The 24,148-nt window shown below is 38.6% G+C and overlaps 1 protein-coding gene across 2 annotated transcripts in view; it reads right to left on the reverse strand.

Moving 5' to 3' along the window:
* The window catches only part of LOC131702889 (disabled homolog 2-interacting protein-like), a 237,203-nt gene that overhangs the window by 202,321 nt on the left and 10,734 nt on the right, over positions 1–24,148 (reverse strand). For both annotated transcript variants that reach the window (XM_059005245.1, XM_059005244.1), the window contains exons 2-3: positions 9,829–9,950; positions 3,593–3,719 (exon numbers count right to left, since the gene is read on the reverse strand). In XM_059005245.1, the coding sequence (XP_058861228.1) occupies positions 3,593–3,719; positions 9,829–9,950 (249 nt within the window). The remainder of the gene's footprint in view (positions 1–3,592; positions 3,720–9,828; positions 9,951–24,148) is intronic.

Raw genomic sequence — 24,148 nt, forward strand, 5'->3', positions numbered from 1 at the left:
TGCCTATCAGGAGTCTTTCCTTTCACGAAGAATCAAAACCACCTATGAAATAACAACATCAGGATATTGAGGGTTTCAAATTTAATTAAATTAAATAAATAAATATACGTTCAGGGTTTTAATAAGGGTCACTAGAAGGACTCACCAAACATAGTTTATTTATTTTTTTGTATGTAGTTTTTCTAGCTTGATAGTTGTTCTAAAGCTGTTAAGAGGCTCCAATAAGCCATTCTGAGAACATAAATCACACTGGCTTCTGCCCTTTAAAGTGCAATCCTTCACTCCTAGAACTTAATAGAAAATGTCACAAAGAAACAAATAAAAACCTAAAAACAAGTGAACCAGCCATTAGCAAAAGGGTCAGCAGCTGCCCCAGCAGAGGTCTAAGATTCATGACTGGTCCTGTAATATTAATGATGTCAGAGGTTCAAACATTTTTCTTTCATCGTGTGTGTTTGCGGCAGAAGGCATACAGTCATCGGGTTCCCTTTTTAAATCAGTTATGAGCTTTGACTTGATGTTCACGTCTGTGTAAATGGAATGAAGTCAAGTCAAAAAAGAACGGTTTGGAGGCGAACTGATGAAAAAACAATACAATCAAGAAATGAGTCTGACACTAAAACAGTCGGACAACATTCGCAAATATGCCACAACTAATCTAAGCACTGATCATGTATAAGGTTTGTCCAATGAAAAAAGACATTTAAAAATGTTTTACCCTGAAAACACACACAATAAATCGGTTATGTTGATCCATTAATGACAAAATTCAATTTTGTATTCTTAATATACTTCATTAGATTGCTTTGGAAGCAAGCCATGTACATTATCTGGTTGGTAAGTAGCCTCTTTGAAATAAACTAAACTGTGCTTATTTAACCACTGTAGTTCTGAGTTTCCCACCATGCCTCCCAGGTACCAGTTTTAGTTTCTGAGTATCTCAACAGTATTTAAAAGTCCCAGGACTGGCTTCTCACTTATAAAGCTGTGCTTGGTCTGGCCCCTTGCTAAATGAGCTGCTCTCTCCACACACAGTACATCCTCAGGTTCACTCTGGTTTTCGTGATATTGCTGTACTCTCTGTTGCAATGCTCCCAGCCAACTCCCTGCCCGTCTCCATCAGTGGACGTTTTTAAATTTAGACTAAAAGTCTTACTTTTTTAATGACTTTTGTTAAGCTGGGATTTATCAATTACATTAGCTCACAAACTCACAGTTTCCAGTTTCCTTTAGGGAGCATTTATAACTCGTTGTTGGCATGTCACTCCAAATAAGTACAAGTGGTTAAAGTGATGTGTATACAACCCTTCTTAAATATGCTAAACCTATTTTAAAAACCATATGGAGTTCTACACTTTTAAATTGTATGAGCAAATATGTGCAGCTGCATTGTCAACTGTCAAATGTGTCACATATCTATAACACCTATCCCGAAAAGTAAATTCATGAGAGCAAAAGCTTTTAAAAGCACTTCAGCTTCAACATATTGCTTTTTACCGTGGTCTGACAAACTGCCAGGTGTTTCTTCACCATCTGTTTCAGTGTTTGGTAAAGCATGCTGTGCTAATGAAGGGAGAAAGTACAGTATGAGGAAAACTTGGAAAATTAAAAAAGGCCAAGTCATCAGTACCACCTCACACAATGATGAACCAGCAGCAACACGTTCATACTGTGAGCTACCTGCACCCGTCATACATTAGTTTAGTGACTTAGAACCAGCGTTAGCTGTAAATTGAACAATGCACTAAACACAAAGGCTGATGCAGCATTCTCACTAAATACAGCAGCACTGGTCCATGAATTTGAGTTTGCACCGAGTCTCTAATGGAGCGAATCTGCTGACTTCAACTCAGTGCTTTGGGTCTAACACACAACTTATTGCACGGAATGGAAGAGGGTTGGATTAAATGTACCCCTCAAAACCAGTTTCAGACATGCTCGCTGTGCTTTTCTTGGGCTGTTTCAGTCTTAATAATTAAAAAAAGAAAATCTAAACTACTTCAATAGAGAATTAGGCAGAACGATGCATTGTACAGACACATATAGACAGACACATGTATATCGGTGGATTACATCCCTATTCTACAGCCCCAGTAGAATGGTATGTGAGCAGGAGCAGCTGTTTCTTTATTACAGAAACTGGATACCTGTGTGCTTACACAACTCCTAGCATTACACTATAGATTATCTTCCCCTTGTGCTGTGGCCACAGGATGAAAACCACGTAGTAAATATGTTTATGATGGGCTAGGGTACATAAAAAATATAATGCGTTTTTTAATAAATGTGACACGTATAGGTGCAGGTGCAATTAAGAACTGTTGTCATTAGCAGAGATACACATGCAATACAGCTCTATATAAGACACACTGTACTCTCTTCACCAAATGAAGATCACGTGGTAGCACTGAATGCTAGCTGACTGTACTGCACTTATTGTGTAGGTTTGGAAAGACAATGTCGCCCCCTGCTGGAGAATTACAGATATGGCATGTGAAATAAAATGTTTCAAATTGTCCACTTAATATTGAAATAAAAAAAAAATTTAAAAAAAACATTATTCTTTCACGTATGTCTTCTGCAGCAATGATCTCCGTGTATTCTAAAGTATAACGGCTATACTACCCACTATCTAATGTAATCTAACAGTTATCGTTTGGACATAGCATTAACTGTGCCAATATGACCCAGTGATACAATCATTAATACTAAGCAAAAAAATAATACAGATTGATATCACCCAAATGCTGCTCCTGAAAATGCAAAGGCTTTTAGCAGCATATTATTACACACACGTGGCTCTTAATATACACCCTACTGTACAGCACACCATGAAAAGAATATATCATTGCATATGCATCATAAAACTAAAAGCGTTAGTTCATCAGTCAAGTTGAGCTCATGTTGAATCTTACATTATAGACACTGCAAGGGGCCAATTATACCACCCTATTCAGCACTGTTTGATGTTACCAGTAAAGTTCATTGACTATGGTACATACTGAACTGGAGAAGTGACTTCTGTAATGTAAAGCAACATGGAAACGTTAAAATAAACCCAAATCACAGTCCTGATCAAAACCAGTTCCAGTACTTTCACAGACAACTGCATGCTATGCAACTGCGTAAACTTTCAAACTAAAAATCCATGAATGGGGACATAAATTGAATCTGTAAATGAATGCACAGTTGTGGCTTTCTTTTTCTGTAAATATTTAGCACGACAGGTTGTTTGAAGAAATGTGATTTCCAAGTCAAACTATTTCAACTATTACCTGAGCAAGAATCGAGAGCTCTCAGTTGTCGGAGAAAATTAGGACACGATTTGGTTTCAGTTTAACCCTAAGAAAACACACAATCTGTTTCAAACACATAAAACACTGGAATGACATGCCTTGGAGGGTGTGCTCTATTAAAATAACAGCAGTGACCATTCATGTCAAAAGAAGTATAGAGCAGATCACAGTATATAGTATATAGTTAGGAGTCACTCACTTAGCTGCATTGTTCAGGTGATGCATAGAAAACCAGGAAAGCCCTCTTAGCCTCAGGAGCTGTGAAAGGGAAGCGGAGGTCTTCTGTCAAGACTCACCTTGCTCCAGTGGTAGATCCGCCTGATATTCTGGAAACTGGCTGTCCGCTGGAACGCTGATCGTCCGACGCAGTAACCTCGCTTTGCATGACTCAGCTCGTCTCTCCTGCAGCAGCAGTGGATGGATCTACGAAAGGGACACCACAAGAACAAAAACATGAAGATATGATAGAGAAAACCCTGTTTTTCCAACTCCGTAGCACCCTTTCCAACCCCCCCCCCCCCCCCAGCCCCCCCCCCCCCCCCAGGCTCCAGGCTCCAGGCTCCAGGCTCAAGGCTCCAGGCTCCAGGCTCCAGGCTCTTTTTTCAGCCTGTAATGCATTTTAATTAGGTCCTTGCACATGATGTATGAGCCTGGAACGCAGCTCAATAGCGCCGGGGTTATGTAATCCGTTAACTAAGTGGAATGTACTGTTTCTTTGCACTTCTTATCTGTGCCCCAGATAAACCTAATGAATGAAACAAGACAATGCACTAAAAGGGGGTAAGAGAGATAGCACAATGCCTAATAAGGGCTTTCTTTTTGTCTCCTTGCATGCAAACAACATAATACAGACAGACTTGTAGAAAAACGACTGCAATTAAACTGTTGCTTTTGCACAAGGATTTCAAATCAGTACTGTAATTGCATATTGGACACTGTATATCATTGTCATTATCATTGATGTTGCTACAGAGTATAGCAAAATACTGCTTTTGTACATCAATGCCACTCAATAAAAATACATGAAGGGCCACATGCATTCAGTAACTAGAGAATTGATGGGGGCCACGGAAGAATACTGTAAACCCTTTGAAATTTAAATGTCTAAACATTTGTGATGACCCAGTTATTTTTCACTATTGAAAATAGGCTTACAGTATGCGCTAGCTGGGGCAGTCTTAATTGGTACTGATAAAACTGACAGGCAGTAGACAGCTTAAAATGAATGATGCCTTGGAAAACTGGGGTAATGGCAAATATAAAATGTACCTGGAGTAAGCAAGGGGTATCACCTTGGGTCCCTAAGGGCCACATGTGGCCTTTGGGACATATTATGAGGACCACGTCACATGGCTATGACAAATACTAGGAGAACTGAGCACATGTACTGTACTTCTAAGACAAGATTTCACTGCTGTTATCAGGCCCCCCCATCTCCTATATTGTCATGGTCTGTGCCTGATCTGATTGCAATACTGGAACCCATCTGCTTTGAATAATTCAATCACAAACGTTCATTAGCACTTATTCATATAAATGAGTCCTTTCAGCATCCGTGAATGTGTTAGCATTGGCTAGAACAGCAGCCGTCTGTCACGTTAAATAAAACAAAAAGAAGCTAAATCTCAAGAAGGATTTCTGTAGAGGATTGTGGGGGTATTGTGTGCCCGTGTCAATCGCAAAGTGGTGTGAAGGAGAGGAGGCTATTCATTATTTCAAATTAACATGACATCTATACATGGTTTACATCCACATCAGCCTCCTCAACATAAACTGCTTATTATTAAAGCATTGAATATACTGAGATTGAGAAAAAAATAACATTGCAGGCAAACAATTTGCATGCAAGGTAAGCCCTTATGAAAGTTTCCCATAGTAAAAGCATAGCAAAGCGTAATAAAGCATAGTGAAAGCATTTGTGTAGGTGCAAAATAACATGTTTAAGAGAATGCTTGTAAAGTGCCATCTACTGGAGCCATGCACATAGCAGTAATTCTTAAAGCCTATAAGCCAAATGAACAATATAGAACTGGCAGTCTACACTTTATTAATTGAAGCATTCAAAGGAAATGTATTGTTGCCATGTTAGAGTCAAATCAAGCCATTTTATTTGCAGTTCTGGGAATGATAAACTACCAGTCTAAATTACTTGTAAGTATAACAAATTGAGTTAAAACAGCCCACTTGTCTTGCGGATGTAAAGCGAACGCAAAGGTTTAAATTGATAATGAAAGTGCGATATAGTCAATTTGTACGGTTCCTCGAGAACGGCTTTCTCACATTTGCAACCCAGGCTATGCGTTGAGCTTAACCCAATCAATCAAGCACAGCAGGTGAAGGTGATTTTCATTCACTCTCCATTTCGTTTACAGAACCGCAGGGCAGATAAGGAAATAAGCATTCTGCTGGTCCCTGAACGTTTCTCCCTCTTCCCAGCTGGTTCACTCAAGGGGAGGAAAAGGAGCCCAGTTACAGTCAAGAAACAGCAATGCATCCATTACTTTTTTGCTAGTTTTTTTAACTGTACCAGTTTCCTATTTTACTTTGGGATATATAATTTACTGCACCAATTGAAAAATAGCATGTAGTATAAAGCAAATAAGTTAGTTGCTTGCTTGTAACTTTAAATTTGTGGCAACTGCTGTTTTTTTTTGTTTTTTGTAATTGATTGTAATTGTAGACGTCCATACCTTCAAAACACTCAATCAGAATTCTTAGGTAAAACTTATAAGAAACGAAGTCAAGTACAGTAGACAAACGTTTCAGAAAGTGCCTTCGCTGTAAACCTCCAATATATAAAGCAATTACAGAACATGCAGGACAAAAAACAGTTCTATATTCCGGTGTGAATCATACAGAGTAAAACAAAGGCATGTTTTGAGAGGGTATCCTCCCATTACTTTTTTTCCTGAGGAAAAGGTACAGTGTCCAATCTATTGCACTGTATTTTGAAACATTGATCAGCAAAAAGTAGGTCAAGACCTACTTCTGAAGCCTGTCGTTTTTAATTTGTGCAGTACGATTGTTTGCATGCAAATCTATTTGTATTCTGGAAGATGCATTTTAATGGTCCTTAATTAGTAGAGGCAACAGGGGAAATATGAAATGACCTTTCGAGATGTTGCTGTACAGCATACAAATAACCACCACAAAAGAAAGACAATCAATGCAGGCATTTGAGTATGCTACTGTATGCAGAACAAAAATAGGTTAAAGAAAATGCAGAAAGCTGCACAAAAACAAGGAAGCATTTAAGAGTTTTAATAGAGTTTTAAATACAATTTCAAATACTGGTGCTGAACAAAAAAGGCAGTTTAAATTGGTCACAGATGTATTTAAAATAAGAAATAAGAAAACGGGGGCTGGAGAGATTTTATTTACTGCCATCACTAATGTTTGGGCCTTTTAAATCAACTGGAATAGACAGTTTAACTAGTGATGAAGTTATAAAAACACAGGGTGGTTAATTTTCTGCAGTTGTCAGCTTTTAAAAGCAACGTCATTAAAAAGTACATAGCAGTTAATACTCCGCCTGGAAACAGACTGCATCTAAAATCTAAAGGGAAATGTGTTTGGCAGTGTATGTTTTTTTTTTCTTCTTCATTTTATTTTTTGTATGAGTCAGAACCCTAGAGAAAAGCTTTAGTTAAAAAAAAAAAAATTCTTGACTATATTATCTGATGGTGGTGTTGCCATGTGATCAATAGCAACCTCATCCATTTCAAAATTACTACTGCCCTGTTGTTTATGCAGCTATAGGGGAGAACAGATTACATTTTTTTAGCATCATCAAACTCCTGGCTCCTGATCATTTAAATAATATAATGTATAAGGTAGCACTGAAAGCCAAGACTGGGTGCGGGGCTAATGTGAGTTTCAAGCCATGCTAGGGATGTGCAAACAGCAAGCATGCTGATAAGCAGGCATGCTGGAACTTGAAAAAGCATGAAGAGACAGAAAGCAATATCCTCAGAAAGGCAGTGCCCACATGGATATAAAATATGATGCACTGAAGAATCCTCAAGTGGAAGTGGACTGTGCAGTGCTGAATAACAGGAGTGTGGTTTAGCTGGTACTGAATAAAACACTGACCTGTCCAACAACTAGATTATCTTTCTTAAACTGATACAAAAGAAGAGTTTAGGTAGTGACCTGCGAATGTTTAATTTGGAACTCCTCTAACCTAAACTATGTTTGTATCCAAAAGAAAGCTGCTTATTCCTCCCACACTAGCTGATGGGACCAAGGATCAGAGGAGAGAGCTTCTATATAGCCACAAACACCTCATTTGCAAGCTGCTGTGCCAAACAGTTTCCGATGAGTAGTGTTCAGCTTCTTCCCCCGGTTCATGTCAGACTACAACAAAACGTGTGATGGTTCTTTAAAAAAACAACTCACTTATCTCACAAGAACACAGTACAAGTTGAAAAAAAAAGCTTCAAAATTCAGCATAAAATAAGCTACTTGTTCTGCAGTGTTCATGAGCTTCTGAGTCTAAGAACACTGCCTGAAGAATTGATTAGCACTTGTTTAGTTTTTATCATTGCACACTGATGGCAATATAGGCTGATGGGTGATCATTTATGCTAATAAATGACACAACTGTAATCAGATACATTGTTCTAAGAAATCATATTCTTGAACACCTTTCACAGCCCCATACCCCCACCCCGACCCCAGCCCCCCGTCACTCTCTCTTAGCACAGCATTTCCTTTCCATTTGTTTTTAAGCCATCTCCTCTGTTCTCTCCTCCCTGCGTACTTGCAGTAGCTGTTGAGATTGAAGATGGTTCTTTCACGCAGGGCGTTGCCCATCTGTAAATGTTTCAGTTCGCCATGCAGTTAATGTCAAACAAAGCCGTTCAAAGGGAATTCATGTTAATGATAATGTGCTAAGCAACGTATTTGAATTTTTTTTTCTCAAACATTACACTTTTTGCTGTCATCTACCAACACATATAGTAGTACAAATCTCACAAGATTTGCACCAAACTCTAGTCACATTCACAGACCCCTACTCTATTACCATTTCTCTTTTTTATCATCTTATACCCTGTGTATACATTTAGCACTGAGTAGCATTGATCTTGCAGTGTATGCCGTTCAAGGATAAAATATATAAAAATATGAATGTACAACAGACCGGTGTTTCTCAAGTTTGAAATGTTTTGCAGCTGTTGTGAGCATTCCGGGCAGCCCCCAGTATTAATACGGAGATTCATAACTATAGAAAGAAGATAAGATTGGCAAAAAATAAAATAAAATTAAGCAACAAAAGCCAAACTACTCACAGGGGACAATGACAAGATGGGGTGTACTCATTTGTGTACAGGGTTAAACAATTAACCTCATACAGGAATAGTGTCAGTGTGGTCATGGCAATAAAAGCTTGCAGCTCTCTCTCAAACCTGATGCAACCTGACAGCTTGATAAAACAGAAGACTCAGGAACAAAGGCAAAGAGAGACATTTCAGCTACACTGCTGAACATGCAGCTTGCAAATCAGGGATGTCATTCACTCCTATCATGACATGTTCATGAGTCAAGAGACGGGATTAGTGAGGGATTAGTGAGGTATGAAACTTCAAACACGGGGGGGGGGTGGAGGGGGGGGGGGGGTTCTGAACCTGCCCCGCAGCCTTGGGCTTGCCACCTTAATAAAGACAGGGACACATAAAATATAAAAGAAAGTTCCAAATAACGGCTACAAATCCATATGAGTTCCAATAGTTTTGTAGCAAAGCCATCTTGCATTTTATTTTGTCGTTATGTTCTAATGAATTATCTAGTTGTGACAAAAATGACCTCAGATACATAATGGATTCAAATGGAACACACATATTATATTCCATTTCAATTCCTAGGATATCCCATTGAAATGTAGAGGAATTTATACATGTTACTTTAAAGGGGAGCCATAGATAGGGACTTATATTTACAATGACAAATTATAGTACGGTATGTACATTACAGGAGTTTATTTGACATTTAAAATGATATTAGACAGATAGATAGATAGATAGATAGACAGATAGATAGATAGATAGATAGATAGATAGATAGATAGATAGATAGATAGATAGACAGATATCAAATATACAGTACAACGTATTTGGTTCTATGGAGACATTCAAACTCTTTTGTGTTACAATAGGGGTATCATATTTTTGATAACCTAAAAGTGGATGTTTCTGCAACTATGTCTGGAAGCTGGGTTGAATAGCAGTGATATTAAAGATGTAACAACTGTTTGATATGTTGGCATTAAGCCAGTATAACAGGAGTAACGCCCCTGCTGTTGTTTGTAATATGTCTGGTACTGTAGATCTCCTGGCGCAAAATACACAAGACCTCCATAATGCACATCCATTGCCGCATTCCAACAAAGATGAAAAGAAGATCTTGTTTAACAGCACACACATAACATCGCTTATGTATGTAAGGTAGCACAGTGTCCCATGACACCACTGTTAGGCATAGACTTCAGTACTGTATACCACAAATTCAATATATACTGTATATATATACATACCTCTTCCTTGTCCAGTAAGAGCAGCTGACCGTCTGTAACAATGCAGAACTTGGGGTTCCATACTGTTGGTTCACTGAAGGGATGACCACAGGACATCCAATGTGTGGGAGGGCCCGTCATATCTAAAAAGAAATCAATCGAAAGAAAAACACAACAGAGGTCAGCCGTTTGAAAGGGCCATGCTACAGTCGTTGGGGCAACTTTCTCATCTGCATTTGAGACAATTTGATTTATTTAACCAGGATAAACCCACAGAGACCAAAGACACATTTTCAAGAGCATCCTGGCATAAGGACCAACAGCAGACAACATTAGTTGCAGTTAATTCACAAAATGACATTATCATTCATTCAATGAGGGATCAGAAAAGTTACACTGATCCTACTCATTAGAATAAATGTATTCTTGGTCAGTGGTCTACAGTGACTGTAGCCGAGACATCTGGATTAGCATGTGGTTCATACCCCAGAGACTCCGGTCAAGACTGTAACTGAATGCTGAGTGGCCAAACAAACGAAGCTCTTGATACACAAGTGTTCAGCTTGAACGCGAGTTCTATTTAAGTGTATTAACCTGTCACAGTGAGGCAAGGTAACCCAACAGTGGTCTTGTTTATATACAGAAACAGCCTGGTACTAAATTATGTTCATATATTTTTTAGATTACGTATTCAGAAAGAGACAGGAAATAAAAGAATGAACTATCTAGGGAAAAGAAAGTTAACTTTCTCATTGATATTTACAAAGCCTCGATGAATCAGTTTTAATACCTTTCTGAGTAAGCCCTTGCTGTAAATAGCAACACTGACAAAAACTGTGTGCAGCTGGCCCCTTATTACTCACTCTGATTCACTTTCCAATTTGAGATGAACTACAAGCTCTCTGTTTATTTTATACAAACGCAAATACCTCCATTTAACTACACGAAATGCAGCAGCCTATTGCAGTCCAGCAGTTGTTTATTCTGCAACATGTTATTTTATAAATGCTACATTTTATAAATAATAAAACTTAAGTAACTGTAAGTGACACATACAGAAAACAGCCTCCATACAGCACCAGATTGTGATGCACTCAATAACTAAAGCATGTCCTTTGCATGTTTCATCACAAGTCCCTCAGTGGCAGAGATTTACATCCCAGTAAGGCATAATAAAGTAACTTATCATGACACAGTGTTTAATAAATGGGTGTATTTCTGCATTGCTAACAGGGCTGTGTATGGATTTATTACCCTCCTGTGCTACAGCAGCAGAAGGCACTGCACCTCGAGAGTCTGAATAATGGAGCATTTATTCTCAAAATGAATGCATAAAGAAAAAATAAAACAGCATTTGCCTTCAGGAAATTAAGCCTTAGTGGTTTTATTTATTTTGACATTTACATAATTCAGCCTAATTAAAAAAAAAAAAAAAAAAAAAATCACCTCGCGTCTGACAAATTCCATTTTATTCGCAGTGCTTACGAAGCAATGTAATTTTAATGGAAGCTGGCAGCCGGTTTAGGGATGTAAACTCTCGTGGTTGTTTTGGTAGAATTAAAACAAAAGCTTTTTTTTTAAATTTGTGTTCTTTAGGGGAAGCAGGTGATTGGTTACTGACAGGAAAGAAGGTCTGAAGGGATGGGCACAATTTCTCTTTCCAGTGTCATACTTCCCAATGGTTAAAACAACGGACCAATGCACATGCCATCATTAATCTGCACAAGAGGTGGCGCAGTAGATGCAAGAGGCTTTGTATATAGAAGGACATCCTATTGCTGCTGGACAGTATTTCTGCAACTGATAGCAGTCAAGAGGTTGCTGTGCAGTATACAACAATAGCTTTACCTGTGATTATCTCGGGAGTTTTGACATGGTTAGGAAAGGTAACATTTCTCTAAGTAGACTATCCTGCCCTTTGATCAAATAGCTTCCCAGTGCTGCCCCTTTAAATCCTTTAATTCATAAAACAATGCAGGCAGCTATTTAGATTAGGGTGCATGCATTTGGTTTTTACCAAAAAAAAAAAAAGAAAATGCTAAACAGAGTTAATGTTGTTTTTTTTTAAAGTGGCTTTTGCTGATACCAGGAATAATTCAACTCAAAGTCTAACAGGCTGTCTGTCTGCGGAACAAATGCACAAAGGAATTTGCAGAATCTATTATATTAGAGTATTACCCAGTGGCTCCATTGCAGTCAACCTAGCTGATAGCTTGGGTTTTTTTCTCCAAAGGATTATTTCTCATGCTTTGACACATGCCATCAGTACTGTAGTCTGTAGCATGTCAACACTGGGTGTTAAGATGACAAAGCCAGCCGATCGGCTGTACCACCAGTGGGCTTGTTAGTAATGACCCAAACAGTGATGCTTAGAAGTGTTTACAAAATCATTTCATAAATTGTATCTGCTGTGCGCTTCCATTCTAAAAGGTGCAGTTTTGCTGTCTAGCAAACATGTAATTTCATTTTAAAGCATGATATGTGGCAACACACTACGTTAAAGAAATCTCTCATTGCTGTAAGCCATGCTTACAGGTACCGTGGTCATTTCACCTGGAGAATCAACTGTCCCCCACCATGAATCAGCTGCTTCCCCCATTGACTGCTTCTCAGACCGTAACCCCTAAGGCACTACTGAGACAGAATGAACTATACAGTGCAAGTTTACCACTTCATGAAAATAAGGTAAGGAGAACTGTCTTTAACCTAGTGTAGTATCTGGCTGGTTTTACAGACACTGATTAACACTAGTCATGAACTGCTGTACCAAATGGTACCTTGGGTAAGGTAATCCAAGATGAGTGTTAATCGTGGTCTGTGAAATCGTGGTCTGTGTTTCTTTCAAAACTACACACTTTAGAGCCCTATATATTGCATGGAAGTACATGACAGGTATGATTTAAAGAGTTATTTTGTTAGCTAAAACCACATTAAAGAATAGATAGCGGGGTTCTGAAAAATATAGCGTTACACGTCCCCACGTGTTGCTACAACTGTTTAAATAACGTACCTGTAGTTTTTCTTTTCGTTGTTAACATCCTGACAACTTTTTACACTTATAACTTTAAAGTCTGTTGTAGCAACACATGGGGATATGTAACGCTATATTTTCCAGAACCCCGCTACTTACTCTTTAAGGGTTGGTAGCTGGCCGATGTAGGACATAGTGGTATGCCCAGTGAAAGCCAGCATGGTAGAGACTGAACCAGGGTCTCCCATCTTCTGAAAGAGCACAGGGGTCAGAAGTGATGCAAGCACGGCCATGTTGGGGAGGTCAATGGCCAGTTCAGTCCTCCCTGTAGCCATTCAGGGCAGGTCAAAACAGGCACACAACACCATGTCAGTGGTATTCATTTCACTTGTGGACACTTTACTAATTCATGCTACGTGAACTGCAAGTAAACAAGAACTTTAATGGCTGGAAAATGTAATTTCCTGCATCTCACTGGCAACTCGTTCATCTTTCCCATTTGTTAGCTTAAGTAATGGTCCTTTTAATTGAGCATGACCTTGTACAGAGGAGCACTTGAGAATACACTGTTTATTAATTACAAAGTGAAAAACGCATTTCTCAGATGGGTCTCGTTACCCCTGTAACATGTAGATTCAATTTCCTGAGTCAATGCTATTTCAATATGATCAGGTTAGAAGTGCTGGCACTGGAGTGGATAAATGAGATTTGTTACTGAGATGAAATACATTGATAATAACAGCCTCGCTTCTGTTCTTTTTAAACACTTTTAAATGACATCCATTTGAAGTATATTATCCTAGTTATGTACTGTAATGTAATGTTGTTGTTTTTTTTACATCAATGTTTAAACTTAATTGATTAATATTTGTTTTTTGATAACCAAACAGCAATTGGCAGATCCCTCCTGGTTTTGAAATGCACGTCCCTATCTCATATACTGGTCAGTTTATATTGAACTGACAATTAGTAAGGGCTACACAAATAGATACAGTACTAAGAAAATATTTACAGATCCACCTATTTGAAGTCTTAAACATTTTAAAAGGAGTTGACCCTAGCAATACTTTAAGAGCAGTAAAGAAATCAGAACCAGGGGACTCAGTTGGAAATGAAGTGGAGAGAGACTCAGGGCAGAAGGTAGAAGACACTTCAGAGTGGTGAGGGCTATGGAACAGGTTACTTGATGCTAAATCATTGAGATTAACCAGCTACTAGAAACCGAATGAGCACTGATGGGCCAAATGAGCTCCTCTAGTCCGTACAGGATGTTCTTAAGCTCTGTATAGTAAATAAATAATGGGCTGTGTATTGAAACATCTCTTCTGCCAACACCCACTTCTTATCACCGACCAGCCATATGGTTCGGGAGAAGGATTTGTGTGAATATTTGCCACTTTTTCCTCTCCGTTCACCTCTCTTGCTCATCCTGTTTCCTCTGGTAATTGAGATTTGGAAGCACACCATCTCTTCAGATACTGTACAGTTCTCTACTGGCAGAGCTGCTGTAGGCTACAATTCAGAACTTTTTCCAGTTTCCTTTTTACTGATGAACAATGGTTGGCCATTATGTACCAAATGGGTTCATAACCCTACCCAGTTACACCCTTACGCCAGTAACTCCCAAATCAAAGGTACACTCTGAGTTTTCTACTGTACTGTTTTGCCTCTTTCATGAACTCCAAAGAGAGACTGACCAGATTGACTCAGGGTTATCTCAACCTTGGATGCACTAATACGATGCAACAGTGTGATTCCACAATGACATTCTTTTGATTTTTGCATCCCACAATATAGCAATGAGTAAAGCAGGTGATTCAAGGTCAGATCAGGTACTGGTATCACAGACAGTCTCCTCTTCACTCTAGTAGATCTGAATGTCAGGTCTGGTGTGATTCCATTGCAGCTCATCATACAGGAAGTTCAAAGAAAAAGAACAAAAATGAGTGATTCATAATGACGTCTAGTGAAACATTATTCCTCTCTGTAACTGCTTTTAATAATTTTGCAATCCAGAATAAATCAGTTAGAATGAGATTAGATCAACGTGCAGTAAACCTGTCTGGATTCTAAATTACCTGTGGCTTCAATTTACAAATAGAATGCACGCAAATTTGCTGAATGAAAACTTGTTGGCTTCACATTTTTCTGATTAATCTGGGTCTGTTCAGTAAAGCCAGGTATGGTGGTTTTAATCGGTTACAAGCCATTGACTGCAGAATTATGTTTGCCCTAGGCAGATCTCATTAAATTGTTGCCAATGCAAGCTTACCGGTACATTTTTTTATTATGGATCAGTGGTTGTGTGCATTTCCAGTCACAGCTTCTTGACTGCAACAGGGGTCCATACATAAGCTATCTAGCTTAACATTTTGTCTGGGGAGTTTCCATATATAACAACTGGCAATATGAAGCCTGCATCTCAAAAGGCTTACGAGCTGATAGAAAATGCCGGGAGTGGCAGATTTACAAAAACAGTCAATATCCCCTTCCTGAGCTGCTAATAAAGCTCTACTGCTGTTTGCTTTCTACGACAGTGGGGCTCAAGACAAAAGATTTGGTGGTTGTTTTTGAGAAACACTCTTCTAGGTATGAAAGCTGCAAGCAGGAATGAAAGAAACTCCAGGGATGGAAATAAGACTCCTATTGCTCAGTTTCAGCCACTCTAGGTTTTACTGCAAGCTTTATTAGCCCCAGTGTATAGGTACAGTAACAAGATCAGGCCTGTCTTATTAAACACACAGCACATAGTAAAACCAGGAATGCAAAACTGCTATGCAGCGGGAGTCTTGATTTCAATTCTGAACTCAAGGCAGTGCAAGCTTTTACATCAAGCCCCGCCAGAAGAAATACAAAGGTAACGAAACAGTTAATGAGTTTGACGCTGTCCGTGGTACTGAAACGGTAAGCAAAACCAATTAATCGCTCTCTGAGAATGAAGCCTCTGAAATGAAGATGGAAAAGGTGACGAATGTCAGAGACAAAGCCTCCAGCAAACGGCTGGATCGGTGCCATCTTATTTTTCTACGGTGTGCTTACATTTAATGGTCATACATAAGTAACCATGGCAACTAACCTTTACCACTATTAACAGACCTTGGTATAATAATAATAATAATAATAATAATAATAATAATAATAATAATAATAATAATAATAAGACTCGTGACCTGGGAACCAGAATCCCTTGCAGCAGTCACTGGTTGCTTCTGTAACCCAGTTACTGTAGTTGTCTTTATCACTGGCAACTGCAACTCAGAACTGCCCATTTTTACACTAAAAGCTTTACCGCTACACATTTTACAGGCAGCTAACAGACTTACTCCCCCCTTGACGTGATATGTCATGTTGTTAGATGCGTATTACCGATCACTTTCTATTTAATACTGTAGGACCTACCCGGTATGTTAATAGCATAAATGTATGCCAGAGCAAAAGGTATATGTGTACATAAATCTTTTTTCCCCTGTTTATTTAATATATAATTTTTCACAACCGTCTGGGACTGACAAATTGCTGAGACAGAAAACCAAACAGTAGGCGTCATTCTTAAAACTTAATTACATGTCTTTGGATGCACAGAATTAAAAGACAGTATTTAGGAATCTTTGGAAACACTCCGACTCGCTTTCTATTGGGCAAGGTTATTATAAATAATACAAAATAGTCTGCACTATAAATGTTTATCATGTTACTATTTACTTCCCACCTCAGCATAATTATGTGTGCCGTTTAAAATGTTTACAGTATCAAAAACATTAACCTCAAGATAAAACTATAATTAAATAACAATAATACACTTGTATAACTTTCTGTCGCTTTGCACTTTCTGTACTCGTCTGTGTTCTTCCTTCGTTTTTCTTCTGTAAGTAAAATAAATTAACTCCTGATTAGTCTCATCACAGCTGCGTAGGAGACCAAATAACGAAATGAAAAAATAAAACACTCCCGCAAGCTGTATTTTGCCAAATCTCACTTTTTTATTCTTTAAAAGAAAATAGAATCTAACGTTTCGGTCGCAAGACCTTCGTCAGCGCACGAAATGTGTCAAACATCGAAAACATACTCAACCCGCCGCTACTGCTGTTACTAAAATGCAGCGCGGTATGCAAAAAACCGTCAAAGATTGAGTATTGTGGAGACTATTTATGTTTCCCGGAGCAGTTGAAAACAAGCAAAGGTCATGAGCAGCACAGAGCGCCATATGCACAATCACCAGGCGCCTTGTGCTTCACCTATACAACAGAGTGGAAACCCACTCAGTGGAAATCGCGCATGCCTACAGATGGAAAATGTGGACGTGATAGATTATTTATTTATTTAATTAATTATTTAATCTGCGGTTCACTTTGAGTTGCTAAACAAAGAATAAATACAGTGGTTTAGAGAATATATAATACCGTTAAAGTCAAGATCATTATTTTCCCTTACTTTCATTTTTATTTGTGCATTTCTGAGGCGTACCCCCTATGACCCTTAGAAGTACCCCCAGGGGTACGCGTACCTCCGGTTGAAAATCCCTGCTTTAGGATATATTAAAGTACCACGTTTGACAACCTGATATTAAGCTGCTAGAGTGCAGTATATGTTTATTTGAATGCACAAAATAAATCGCTTAGTCTGAACTTGCACAGTCATGCTAATCCCCCAGACATGGCATTTCTACAGTGCATGCAGCAAGTGAGCAGACTGTTCAAAAACACAGTAACACTCACACAGCACCAAGACAAGAGTGTAATACAAACAATACCTGAATGCATGTTTAAAACACTGCTAATTCCTTCTTCAGAAACAACTGTGCATCCTTATTCAGGGGCAAATTCAAAAGCTCAGCTCACTTACAGGTCACAGGTTACAAAACTCAGATTAATACCGCACGGACTATGCAGTATTCATTGGCTTGCTGAGCCGTTCTTGGTCTTGACAACACCTGAATATTGAGTTAGAAGCTGGCAACAAAAAGTTGCACCATAATGCAATATAATTTTAAAAGGTAAACAAAGTTACTGAAGCGTGGGGTAATATAAACATGTTGCCAGGTGGATTTGGTATTTTAATGAAGTACATTCATTCTGCACTGTGCAATAAACTGCATTAGTCTAATTACTGTTCTCAAAACACATTTCAAACTTAATAAACTTAAAACACACACACACACACTAAACAAGCACACACACACACACACTAAACAAGCACACACACTAAACAAGCACACACACTAAACACGCACACACACACACACTAAACAAGCACACACACACACTAAACATGCACACACACACTAAACAAACACACACACACACTAAACACGCACACATACACACACACTAAACAAGCACACACACACACACTAAACAAGCACACACACACACACACACACACACACACACACACACACACACACTAAACAAGCACACACACACAGACACACACACACACACAAACACACACACAATAAACAAGCACACACACACAGACACACACACGCACCAATATTATCGTACTGTAATTTAAACTAAATAAATTACATGAAACAAGCAGATGAATGTTTTATTTTTACAGAGACTACCTACACGTTCCAGTTCTCAATAGGTCTCCTTCTTCAATATGCTTAAGGGTTTTATGATGTGCAAATTAGACCTGGTTCCAATTTCAGCCTCAAAATTACATTTATACATGTTCGAATCCCATTTAGCATATCTTGGGAAAAACATAAACTCAAATTTGTATTTCACAAAGGAACAAGAAAGCTGCTTTTTCTCCGTTGTGGCATTCTGTAACAGATTTTACAATCTTAATGCCTTTACCGTAACAGGAAACTTTAAAACAAAATGTTCTACTATAAGGACTGGTAAGACTGACCTTTTTACAACACTAGAGTAGACAGTAGTACTGTAAGCATCCCTGACATTCATAACTGCATACAGCATTTTCCATCACTATCCGAAACACCTGAATCCGGTTTATTACAATTTATAAAATATATAGTACAGTCAATAGTATGAAAGAAAAGGAGATTTAAAAAGCTATTTACCTGTCAAAGAATCAGAAGGCACGGTTTCTTTAGCCTGCATCTTCCCTTCCAGGCTCCTTGTGCTTTAATGAACACTGCTACACCGGGTAATGAAATGTCTTGCAATGTGTGTCGCTGACAAGCAAGTGACGCTTGCTTTATAACACAGGGCTAGATTAGGCCGGATTCATTATGAGACAACGCATGCAGTACACAGGGCATTTTTAAAACTAACACCTACCGAATAGTTGTATCCTGACATATGAATGCTCACTTACTATCCTGCTACGCACTCACTACCCCTCCAGTGTACTGTGGCTTACATGGAATTTTAAACCTGAGCACTGGACAGCCTTTCCCATGTGTTTTCCCATATTTCCCATAAATATTTAACATCCTTTACTGAAATTATCATTATTTTCCATTGCAGGCTGTCAACAAATCAGATTGAAGACGGAGGTAGCTGTCTTATCCATTCACTCTCTCCTGAATACGCAGCACAACTTTGCGTTGTCAGTGTAAGTAAATGAAAGCGTATGATATTATATAGCCTTGTTCAGCACGCAAGCACAAGAAATGATCACGCATTACTTCCAGAGCGTTAATGCGATTTGATTAGTCACTGCAAACAATCCAGACTGAATCATGTTTTGAAAACATGTCACACTTAAAGCATGATAAGAAAGAACATTCCGAGTGATTTAGTATATCCCATTATCATTTAGTATAACACATTTCAGGTGTGAGAGAGTATGCCATGCCCTGAACGTGTGCACTAACTGCAGTAAACTCAACTACGCTGCTTACACGCTAAATATAATCATACCAAATTCATAACAAAAATCGAAAAGTGAAACTAACATTCAGAAATTGTGTAGTTAAATGCCACATTGCTAAACAAAATTTTAAAAATCAAATGTAGGCCTACCTGAAAAAAAACATTCAAGTACCAGAACAAAATGAATTAATTTAGTAGTAAACTAGTGTAGCCTAGGCCTAGATGTAAAAACCTGACGCCCCTAGCTGTATCTCATAAGCTAGTTTCTTTCAGCTGGTTTCTTTTTTACTGTCTCTGACATTGTATTGATTTTTAAAATCATTTTAGGTGGTTCTTATTCCAACTACAGCACTCAAATTCTGTGTTAAACTGCTTTCAGGCCCAGCTCTTGAGTTCTAATCGCCTGTCACAGAAGTATGGAAGGCTAGATAACTTAATAAGAATCGGTCATTTGCCATTCAGTGCACTTCAATATATGTCATACCCCCCTGGGAAACGCAAAGTCTCCCCCAAAAAAGTATTCTTTCTTTCTTTATTTCTTTAATAGCATGGAAATGCTTGAATGTTAAATCAAGTTTGCCCTGCTGGTGGAGCCATTGTGCATCTTGCTCTGTAAACATGTATTCACTTTCACAGCTGTTAAAGACATGGTTATTTACCTGCTTCGTTCACAAAATAGTGATGCGTTTAAATAAACAGGAGCGTGCAAGAGAAAACGGATAAGTAGTAATCCTTTAAAATACATACCAAATCATGAAGAAATGAATACAGTAGCCTATGAACAAAGCTTTACAACATCAACAAAGCAAATGTTTTGTTAAAAGGAATCTTGAGTCTCTGTGACAGAATAAGGATAGGTGGCCACCTTCAAATGTAAACATCAATCTCTCTCTTCTACTTTCACCTGAAGAAGAGACCTCTGAGGTCTTGAAGGCGTGTGATTAGTTGTTGTTTAGTTCGTCCAATAAAAGGTATCACCTCTCCTTCTCTTTGACATGAAATGCTATGGGAGTGTGACCCTGAATGGACACAAGACAATAACTAACATACCATAGTCAATCATCCGGAAGAACAGAACATGAAAGCCAGCACATCAGAGGGAAGAAAAGATAGAGAAACCAATCTATTAGCAGCCAGTGGGTGGGTGTTTTTGGGGGTTTTGGGGGAACAGTTTGTATAATGATTGTCTGTGTTACGTTCCCTCGTTCCGAAGACGTATACAAATTTTCAATTCAATCCGTAACGTTGTTACAAGAGTCACAAGCTTTGGTGGAGACATACATCCAGTCAAAATCCATCCAACAAAAACTGTATAAAAGTAGTATGTGCAATGCTAGCCTGCAAACATGATTGTATAGATAATGCACAGTGGTAATGATTTTAACATGCACAGTAAAATAAAGTGTTAACTGAAAAAGAGCACACAACAGAGGAGGGACTTGAATCCCAGCTAAGAAATGATCCAGCATGAAGGCTTGAGTGCTGCCCCTTGAAGAAATTCTGTTGTTTGTGATCCCATTCAGGCTTTTCAATCATGTACATGTATTAAAGTTCAAATCAAAAGTGCACTGATGGTGGTACTAAAGGCATCAAGGGGTATTAAAGTGGATGTTAAAAAATTCACAATGCAAAAAACGAATAATCATTTAAAAAAAAAAACACACATCAGGGTATCCACTAAACTGTGAATGTGTCGAGTGAATATTAACAGGTAGGCTATATGTTTCACACTGTTCGTTTTTAATAGTCACTGGACCTCACTTATTAGCTACACAGTAAGTGTTGCTGTTAACTCTGAAGAGCCCCTCTTACTGTGGTGTTTACTGTAATGCCTTTACATAATACAAATAACCCCCCTCCCCCTTAGAAGAGTCCTGCATACCTGAAAAACCCAGCAACCTTATATAAAAACCATCTGGCAGAACACATGCAGTTTTTAATCTTTGCTTGTAATGTTATGTAAGCCAAACTCCTTGTTATGCGTCCTTTAGAAGATACTTCAGCGTCTCCCAGGTTCAGCCGAGGTTAAAGAACCAGGCTCCATTCGCCGAGCAGACAGATGTATCTTTATATTAACTAAGTCAGCTAGCGGAGAGAGTTCTAGCCTTGATGAAGGTCAGAGGGAGAGGCAATGGTCCCCAGTCATCCACTAACCAACCTCCCTATTTTAATCCCACAGAATAGATTGCCAGGTTTGATCCTACTGTAGAAACAACTTTTATCCAAGGGATTACCTTCTGAATTATTAAAAAAGACCCCACAGCAATTCAGCAGGATAACAAAGACTTTCAAAGATTGATGTTATGCCTTTTATGTCTGTGGCTCACCAAATAAAACCTACAGTACAATACAACAGAATTCAGACTCACGCTCTGAATGTCCCTATTATACTCTAGTTAACTTACAGTAGAGCAAACCTTTTCATTTTTAAAAATATATATCTGGTACTATACGATTCTAAAGAAAGTCCTCCTGTCATGCTGTATTTTCAGGTAGTCTAGCACTTCCTGGGTTGTTTTACTTGGAGTGTGGAATTGACCCACCTCTTTCCTGGCATGCTTTGGAGAGACATGATTTGACCCTGAAGAAAGTTCAAATGGCCTGCAGTACAGTAGACCAACCTGGACTGGAAATGTACGACAGGTTAAGAGGGGGGTAATCATTTCATTAGCTAGGACCGCTTTGAGTGTCCTTTCAAGTGAGAAAAAGACAGATCAATCAAATGTCTGTTATTATAGGAATATATACTTTAAAAAGGCATGAAAGCAGATGGGGGTCACCTTTTTTTCACAACAAACTACACATCCCAGATGCCTCTTCGCAGGAAATTCATACCTGAAACTCAGCTGTTGAACTTTATGGTTCCATTTCCATGGAAACCTCCCTGTTTTCACTACAATTATCCATATTAGTGGGGACTGTGCTCCCCTATAGCGAACAACAGACTGTATACCTGTAGCTTTCCAATCGTTTTCCTGACTGCTAAATTTCGGACAGAAAGCTGTCACTTTTAAACACTGCAATCAAATACATGACATTGTAATATAGCATATTACAAAAAATAACACATTAATTCAAGAGGTAGACATACAGAACAAGGCATCACAGTGTGTTAAGTCATGTGTAGGCCTATCTTTTTTCACTTCTATTAGGACTTCCATTAAAGCATCAGGTAAGAATGACATCCAAAAGTATATGGCACTGAAAAACATCCTCACACCTCAGATAGTCATAAATGCACTTCAGCAGCGAAGCTGACATTGTAATGAAATGAAAAAGATTAGCCATTGGAGGCCAGTTATTCCCTATTTGTCCTGTTCTTTTTGGCAGGCTTCAGAATGCTGGGTACACTCTCTGAAGATATGGAAGTACATTAGTGCTGTAGGAAGGGACGTGGTGTTCTTGAAAGAACAAACAGAGAACGCAAAAGCACCTGTGCAATTCTTTCATTTTTGTGTGGATGGCTTTCACATCCAGCTGTAGCAGTACTCCACGTTTTCTATGGGAAATTTGCACTGGTATTTCAGTTCACGGTTGGATTTGATCAACCTGTACCTTGCCACAGCTGGATAGTGCGTTATACAGCACAGGGGAATCACCCAGCATTGCATCAACCACTAACCCGTGGCTGTCCCAGGAGTACCCATAAAATAGGTGGCTGTTGAAATCCACAGGGATTCCCTGGTACTATCAGTGATAAAATGGAGGGCTACGGTAGCTTATCCAGATGGGGTATGCACTGATCAAATCAATCCCTACGTTTGTTTTACTACACTTTACTTTGCTTTTACCACGGTATGCCGCAGCAAAGTCAAAAAAGCATAGCTGGCTGGTGCCCAAAGAACCACATAAACTGCAGATGGCGCTAGCACTAACAGCAGAGTCACAAAAGCAGTAGGCATGTGATGCTTTGTAACACTATAGAAGACGTAAGAGGACTCCTGTGTTGATTTTTGTAGCTATATTTTCTGTAGGATCTATTCTTTTTTTAAAAACACTACTGCTGCACTAGTGACACGCAAGGTCTAATTGAGGACAAGCAGACAGGCAGAGAGAGGAATTGTTTTATTTCTCATTTGACTGCCTTCTACACAAGCCGAGTTTAAAAAACTGAAATGCTATATAATGTGAAAGACATTGGAATGCATACAAATGCCAGCAGCATTCAAATAAATCACAAAATAAATACAATTGCAATACTGTTATAATAGTACAAATTAATTGTGGCTGACTAGCCTGTATTACAATGTTCAGAGTCTTTAGGCATAATTTAGATGTGACAGAGAGTGAGAGATAGAGAGAGTGAGAATTATACAGTACCAGCAGCATTTTTAAGTGCAATCTAATCTAAATGTCAAGTGACAGGAAGGGCCTCAGCTAAGATAGATCCTTACAGGATGCTGCTTTCTTTATTATAAATCATAAAAGAGGCAAAAGTGGACAATAAAAAAAGGAAACTTTATCTTCAATCAGAAGTCATTCATCAAGCCTGACACTTAAGTATTTCTCTTTGAAATCAGTGCCTCAAAGTACCGTCTCAAGAGCTATCTCTACACTTAACTCAGAAAATGAAAGACAT

The sequence above is a fragment of the Acipenser ruthenus genome, chromosome 31 (genome assembly GCF_902713425.1).
Source record: "Acipenser ruthenus chromosome 31, fAciRut3.2 maternal haplotype, whole genome shotgun sequence".
Lineage (NCBI taxonomy): Eukaryota > Metazoa > Chordata > Actinopteri > Acipenseriformes > Acipenseridae > Acipenser > Acipenser ruthenus.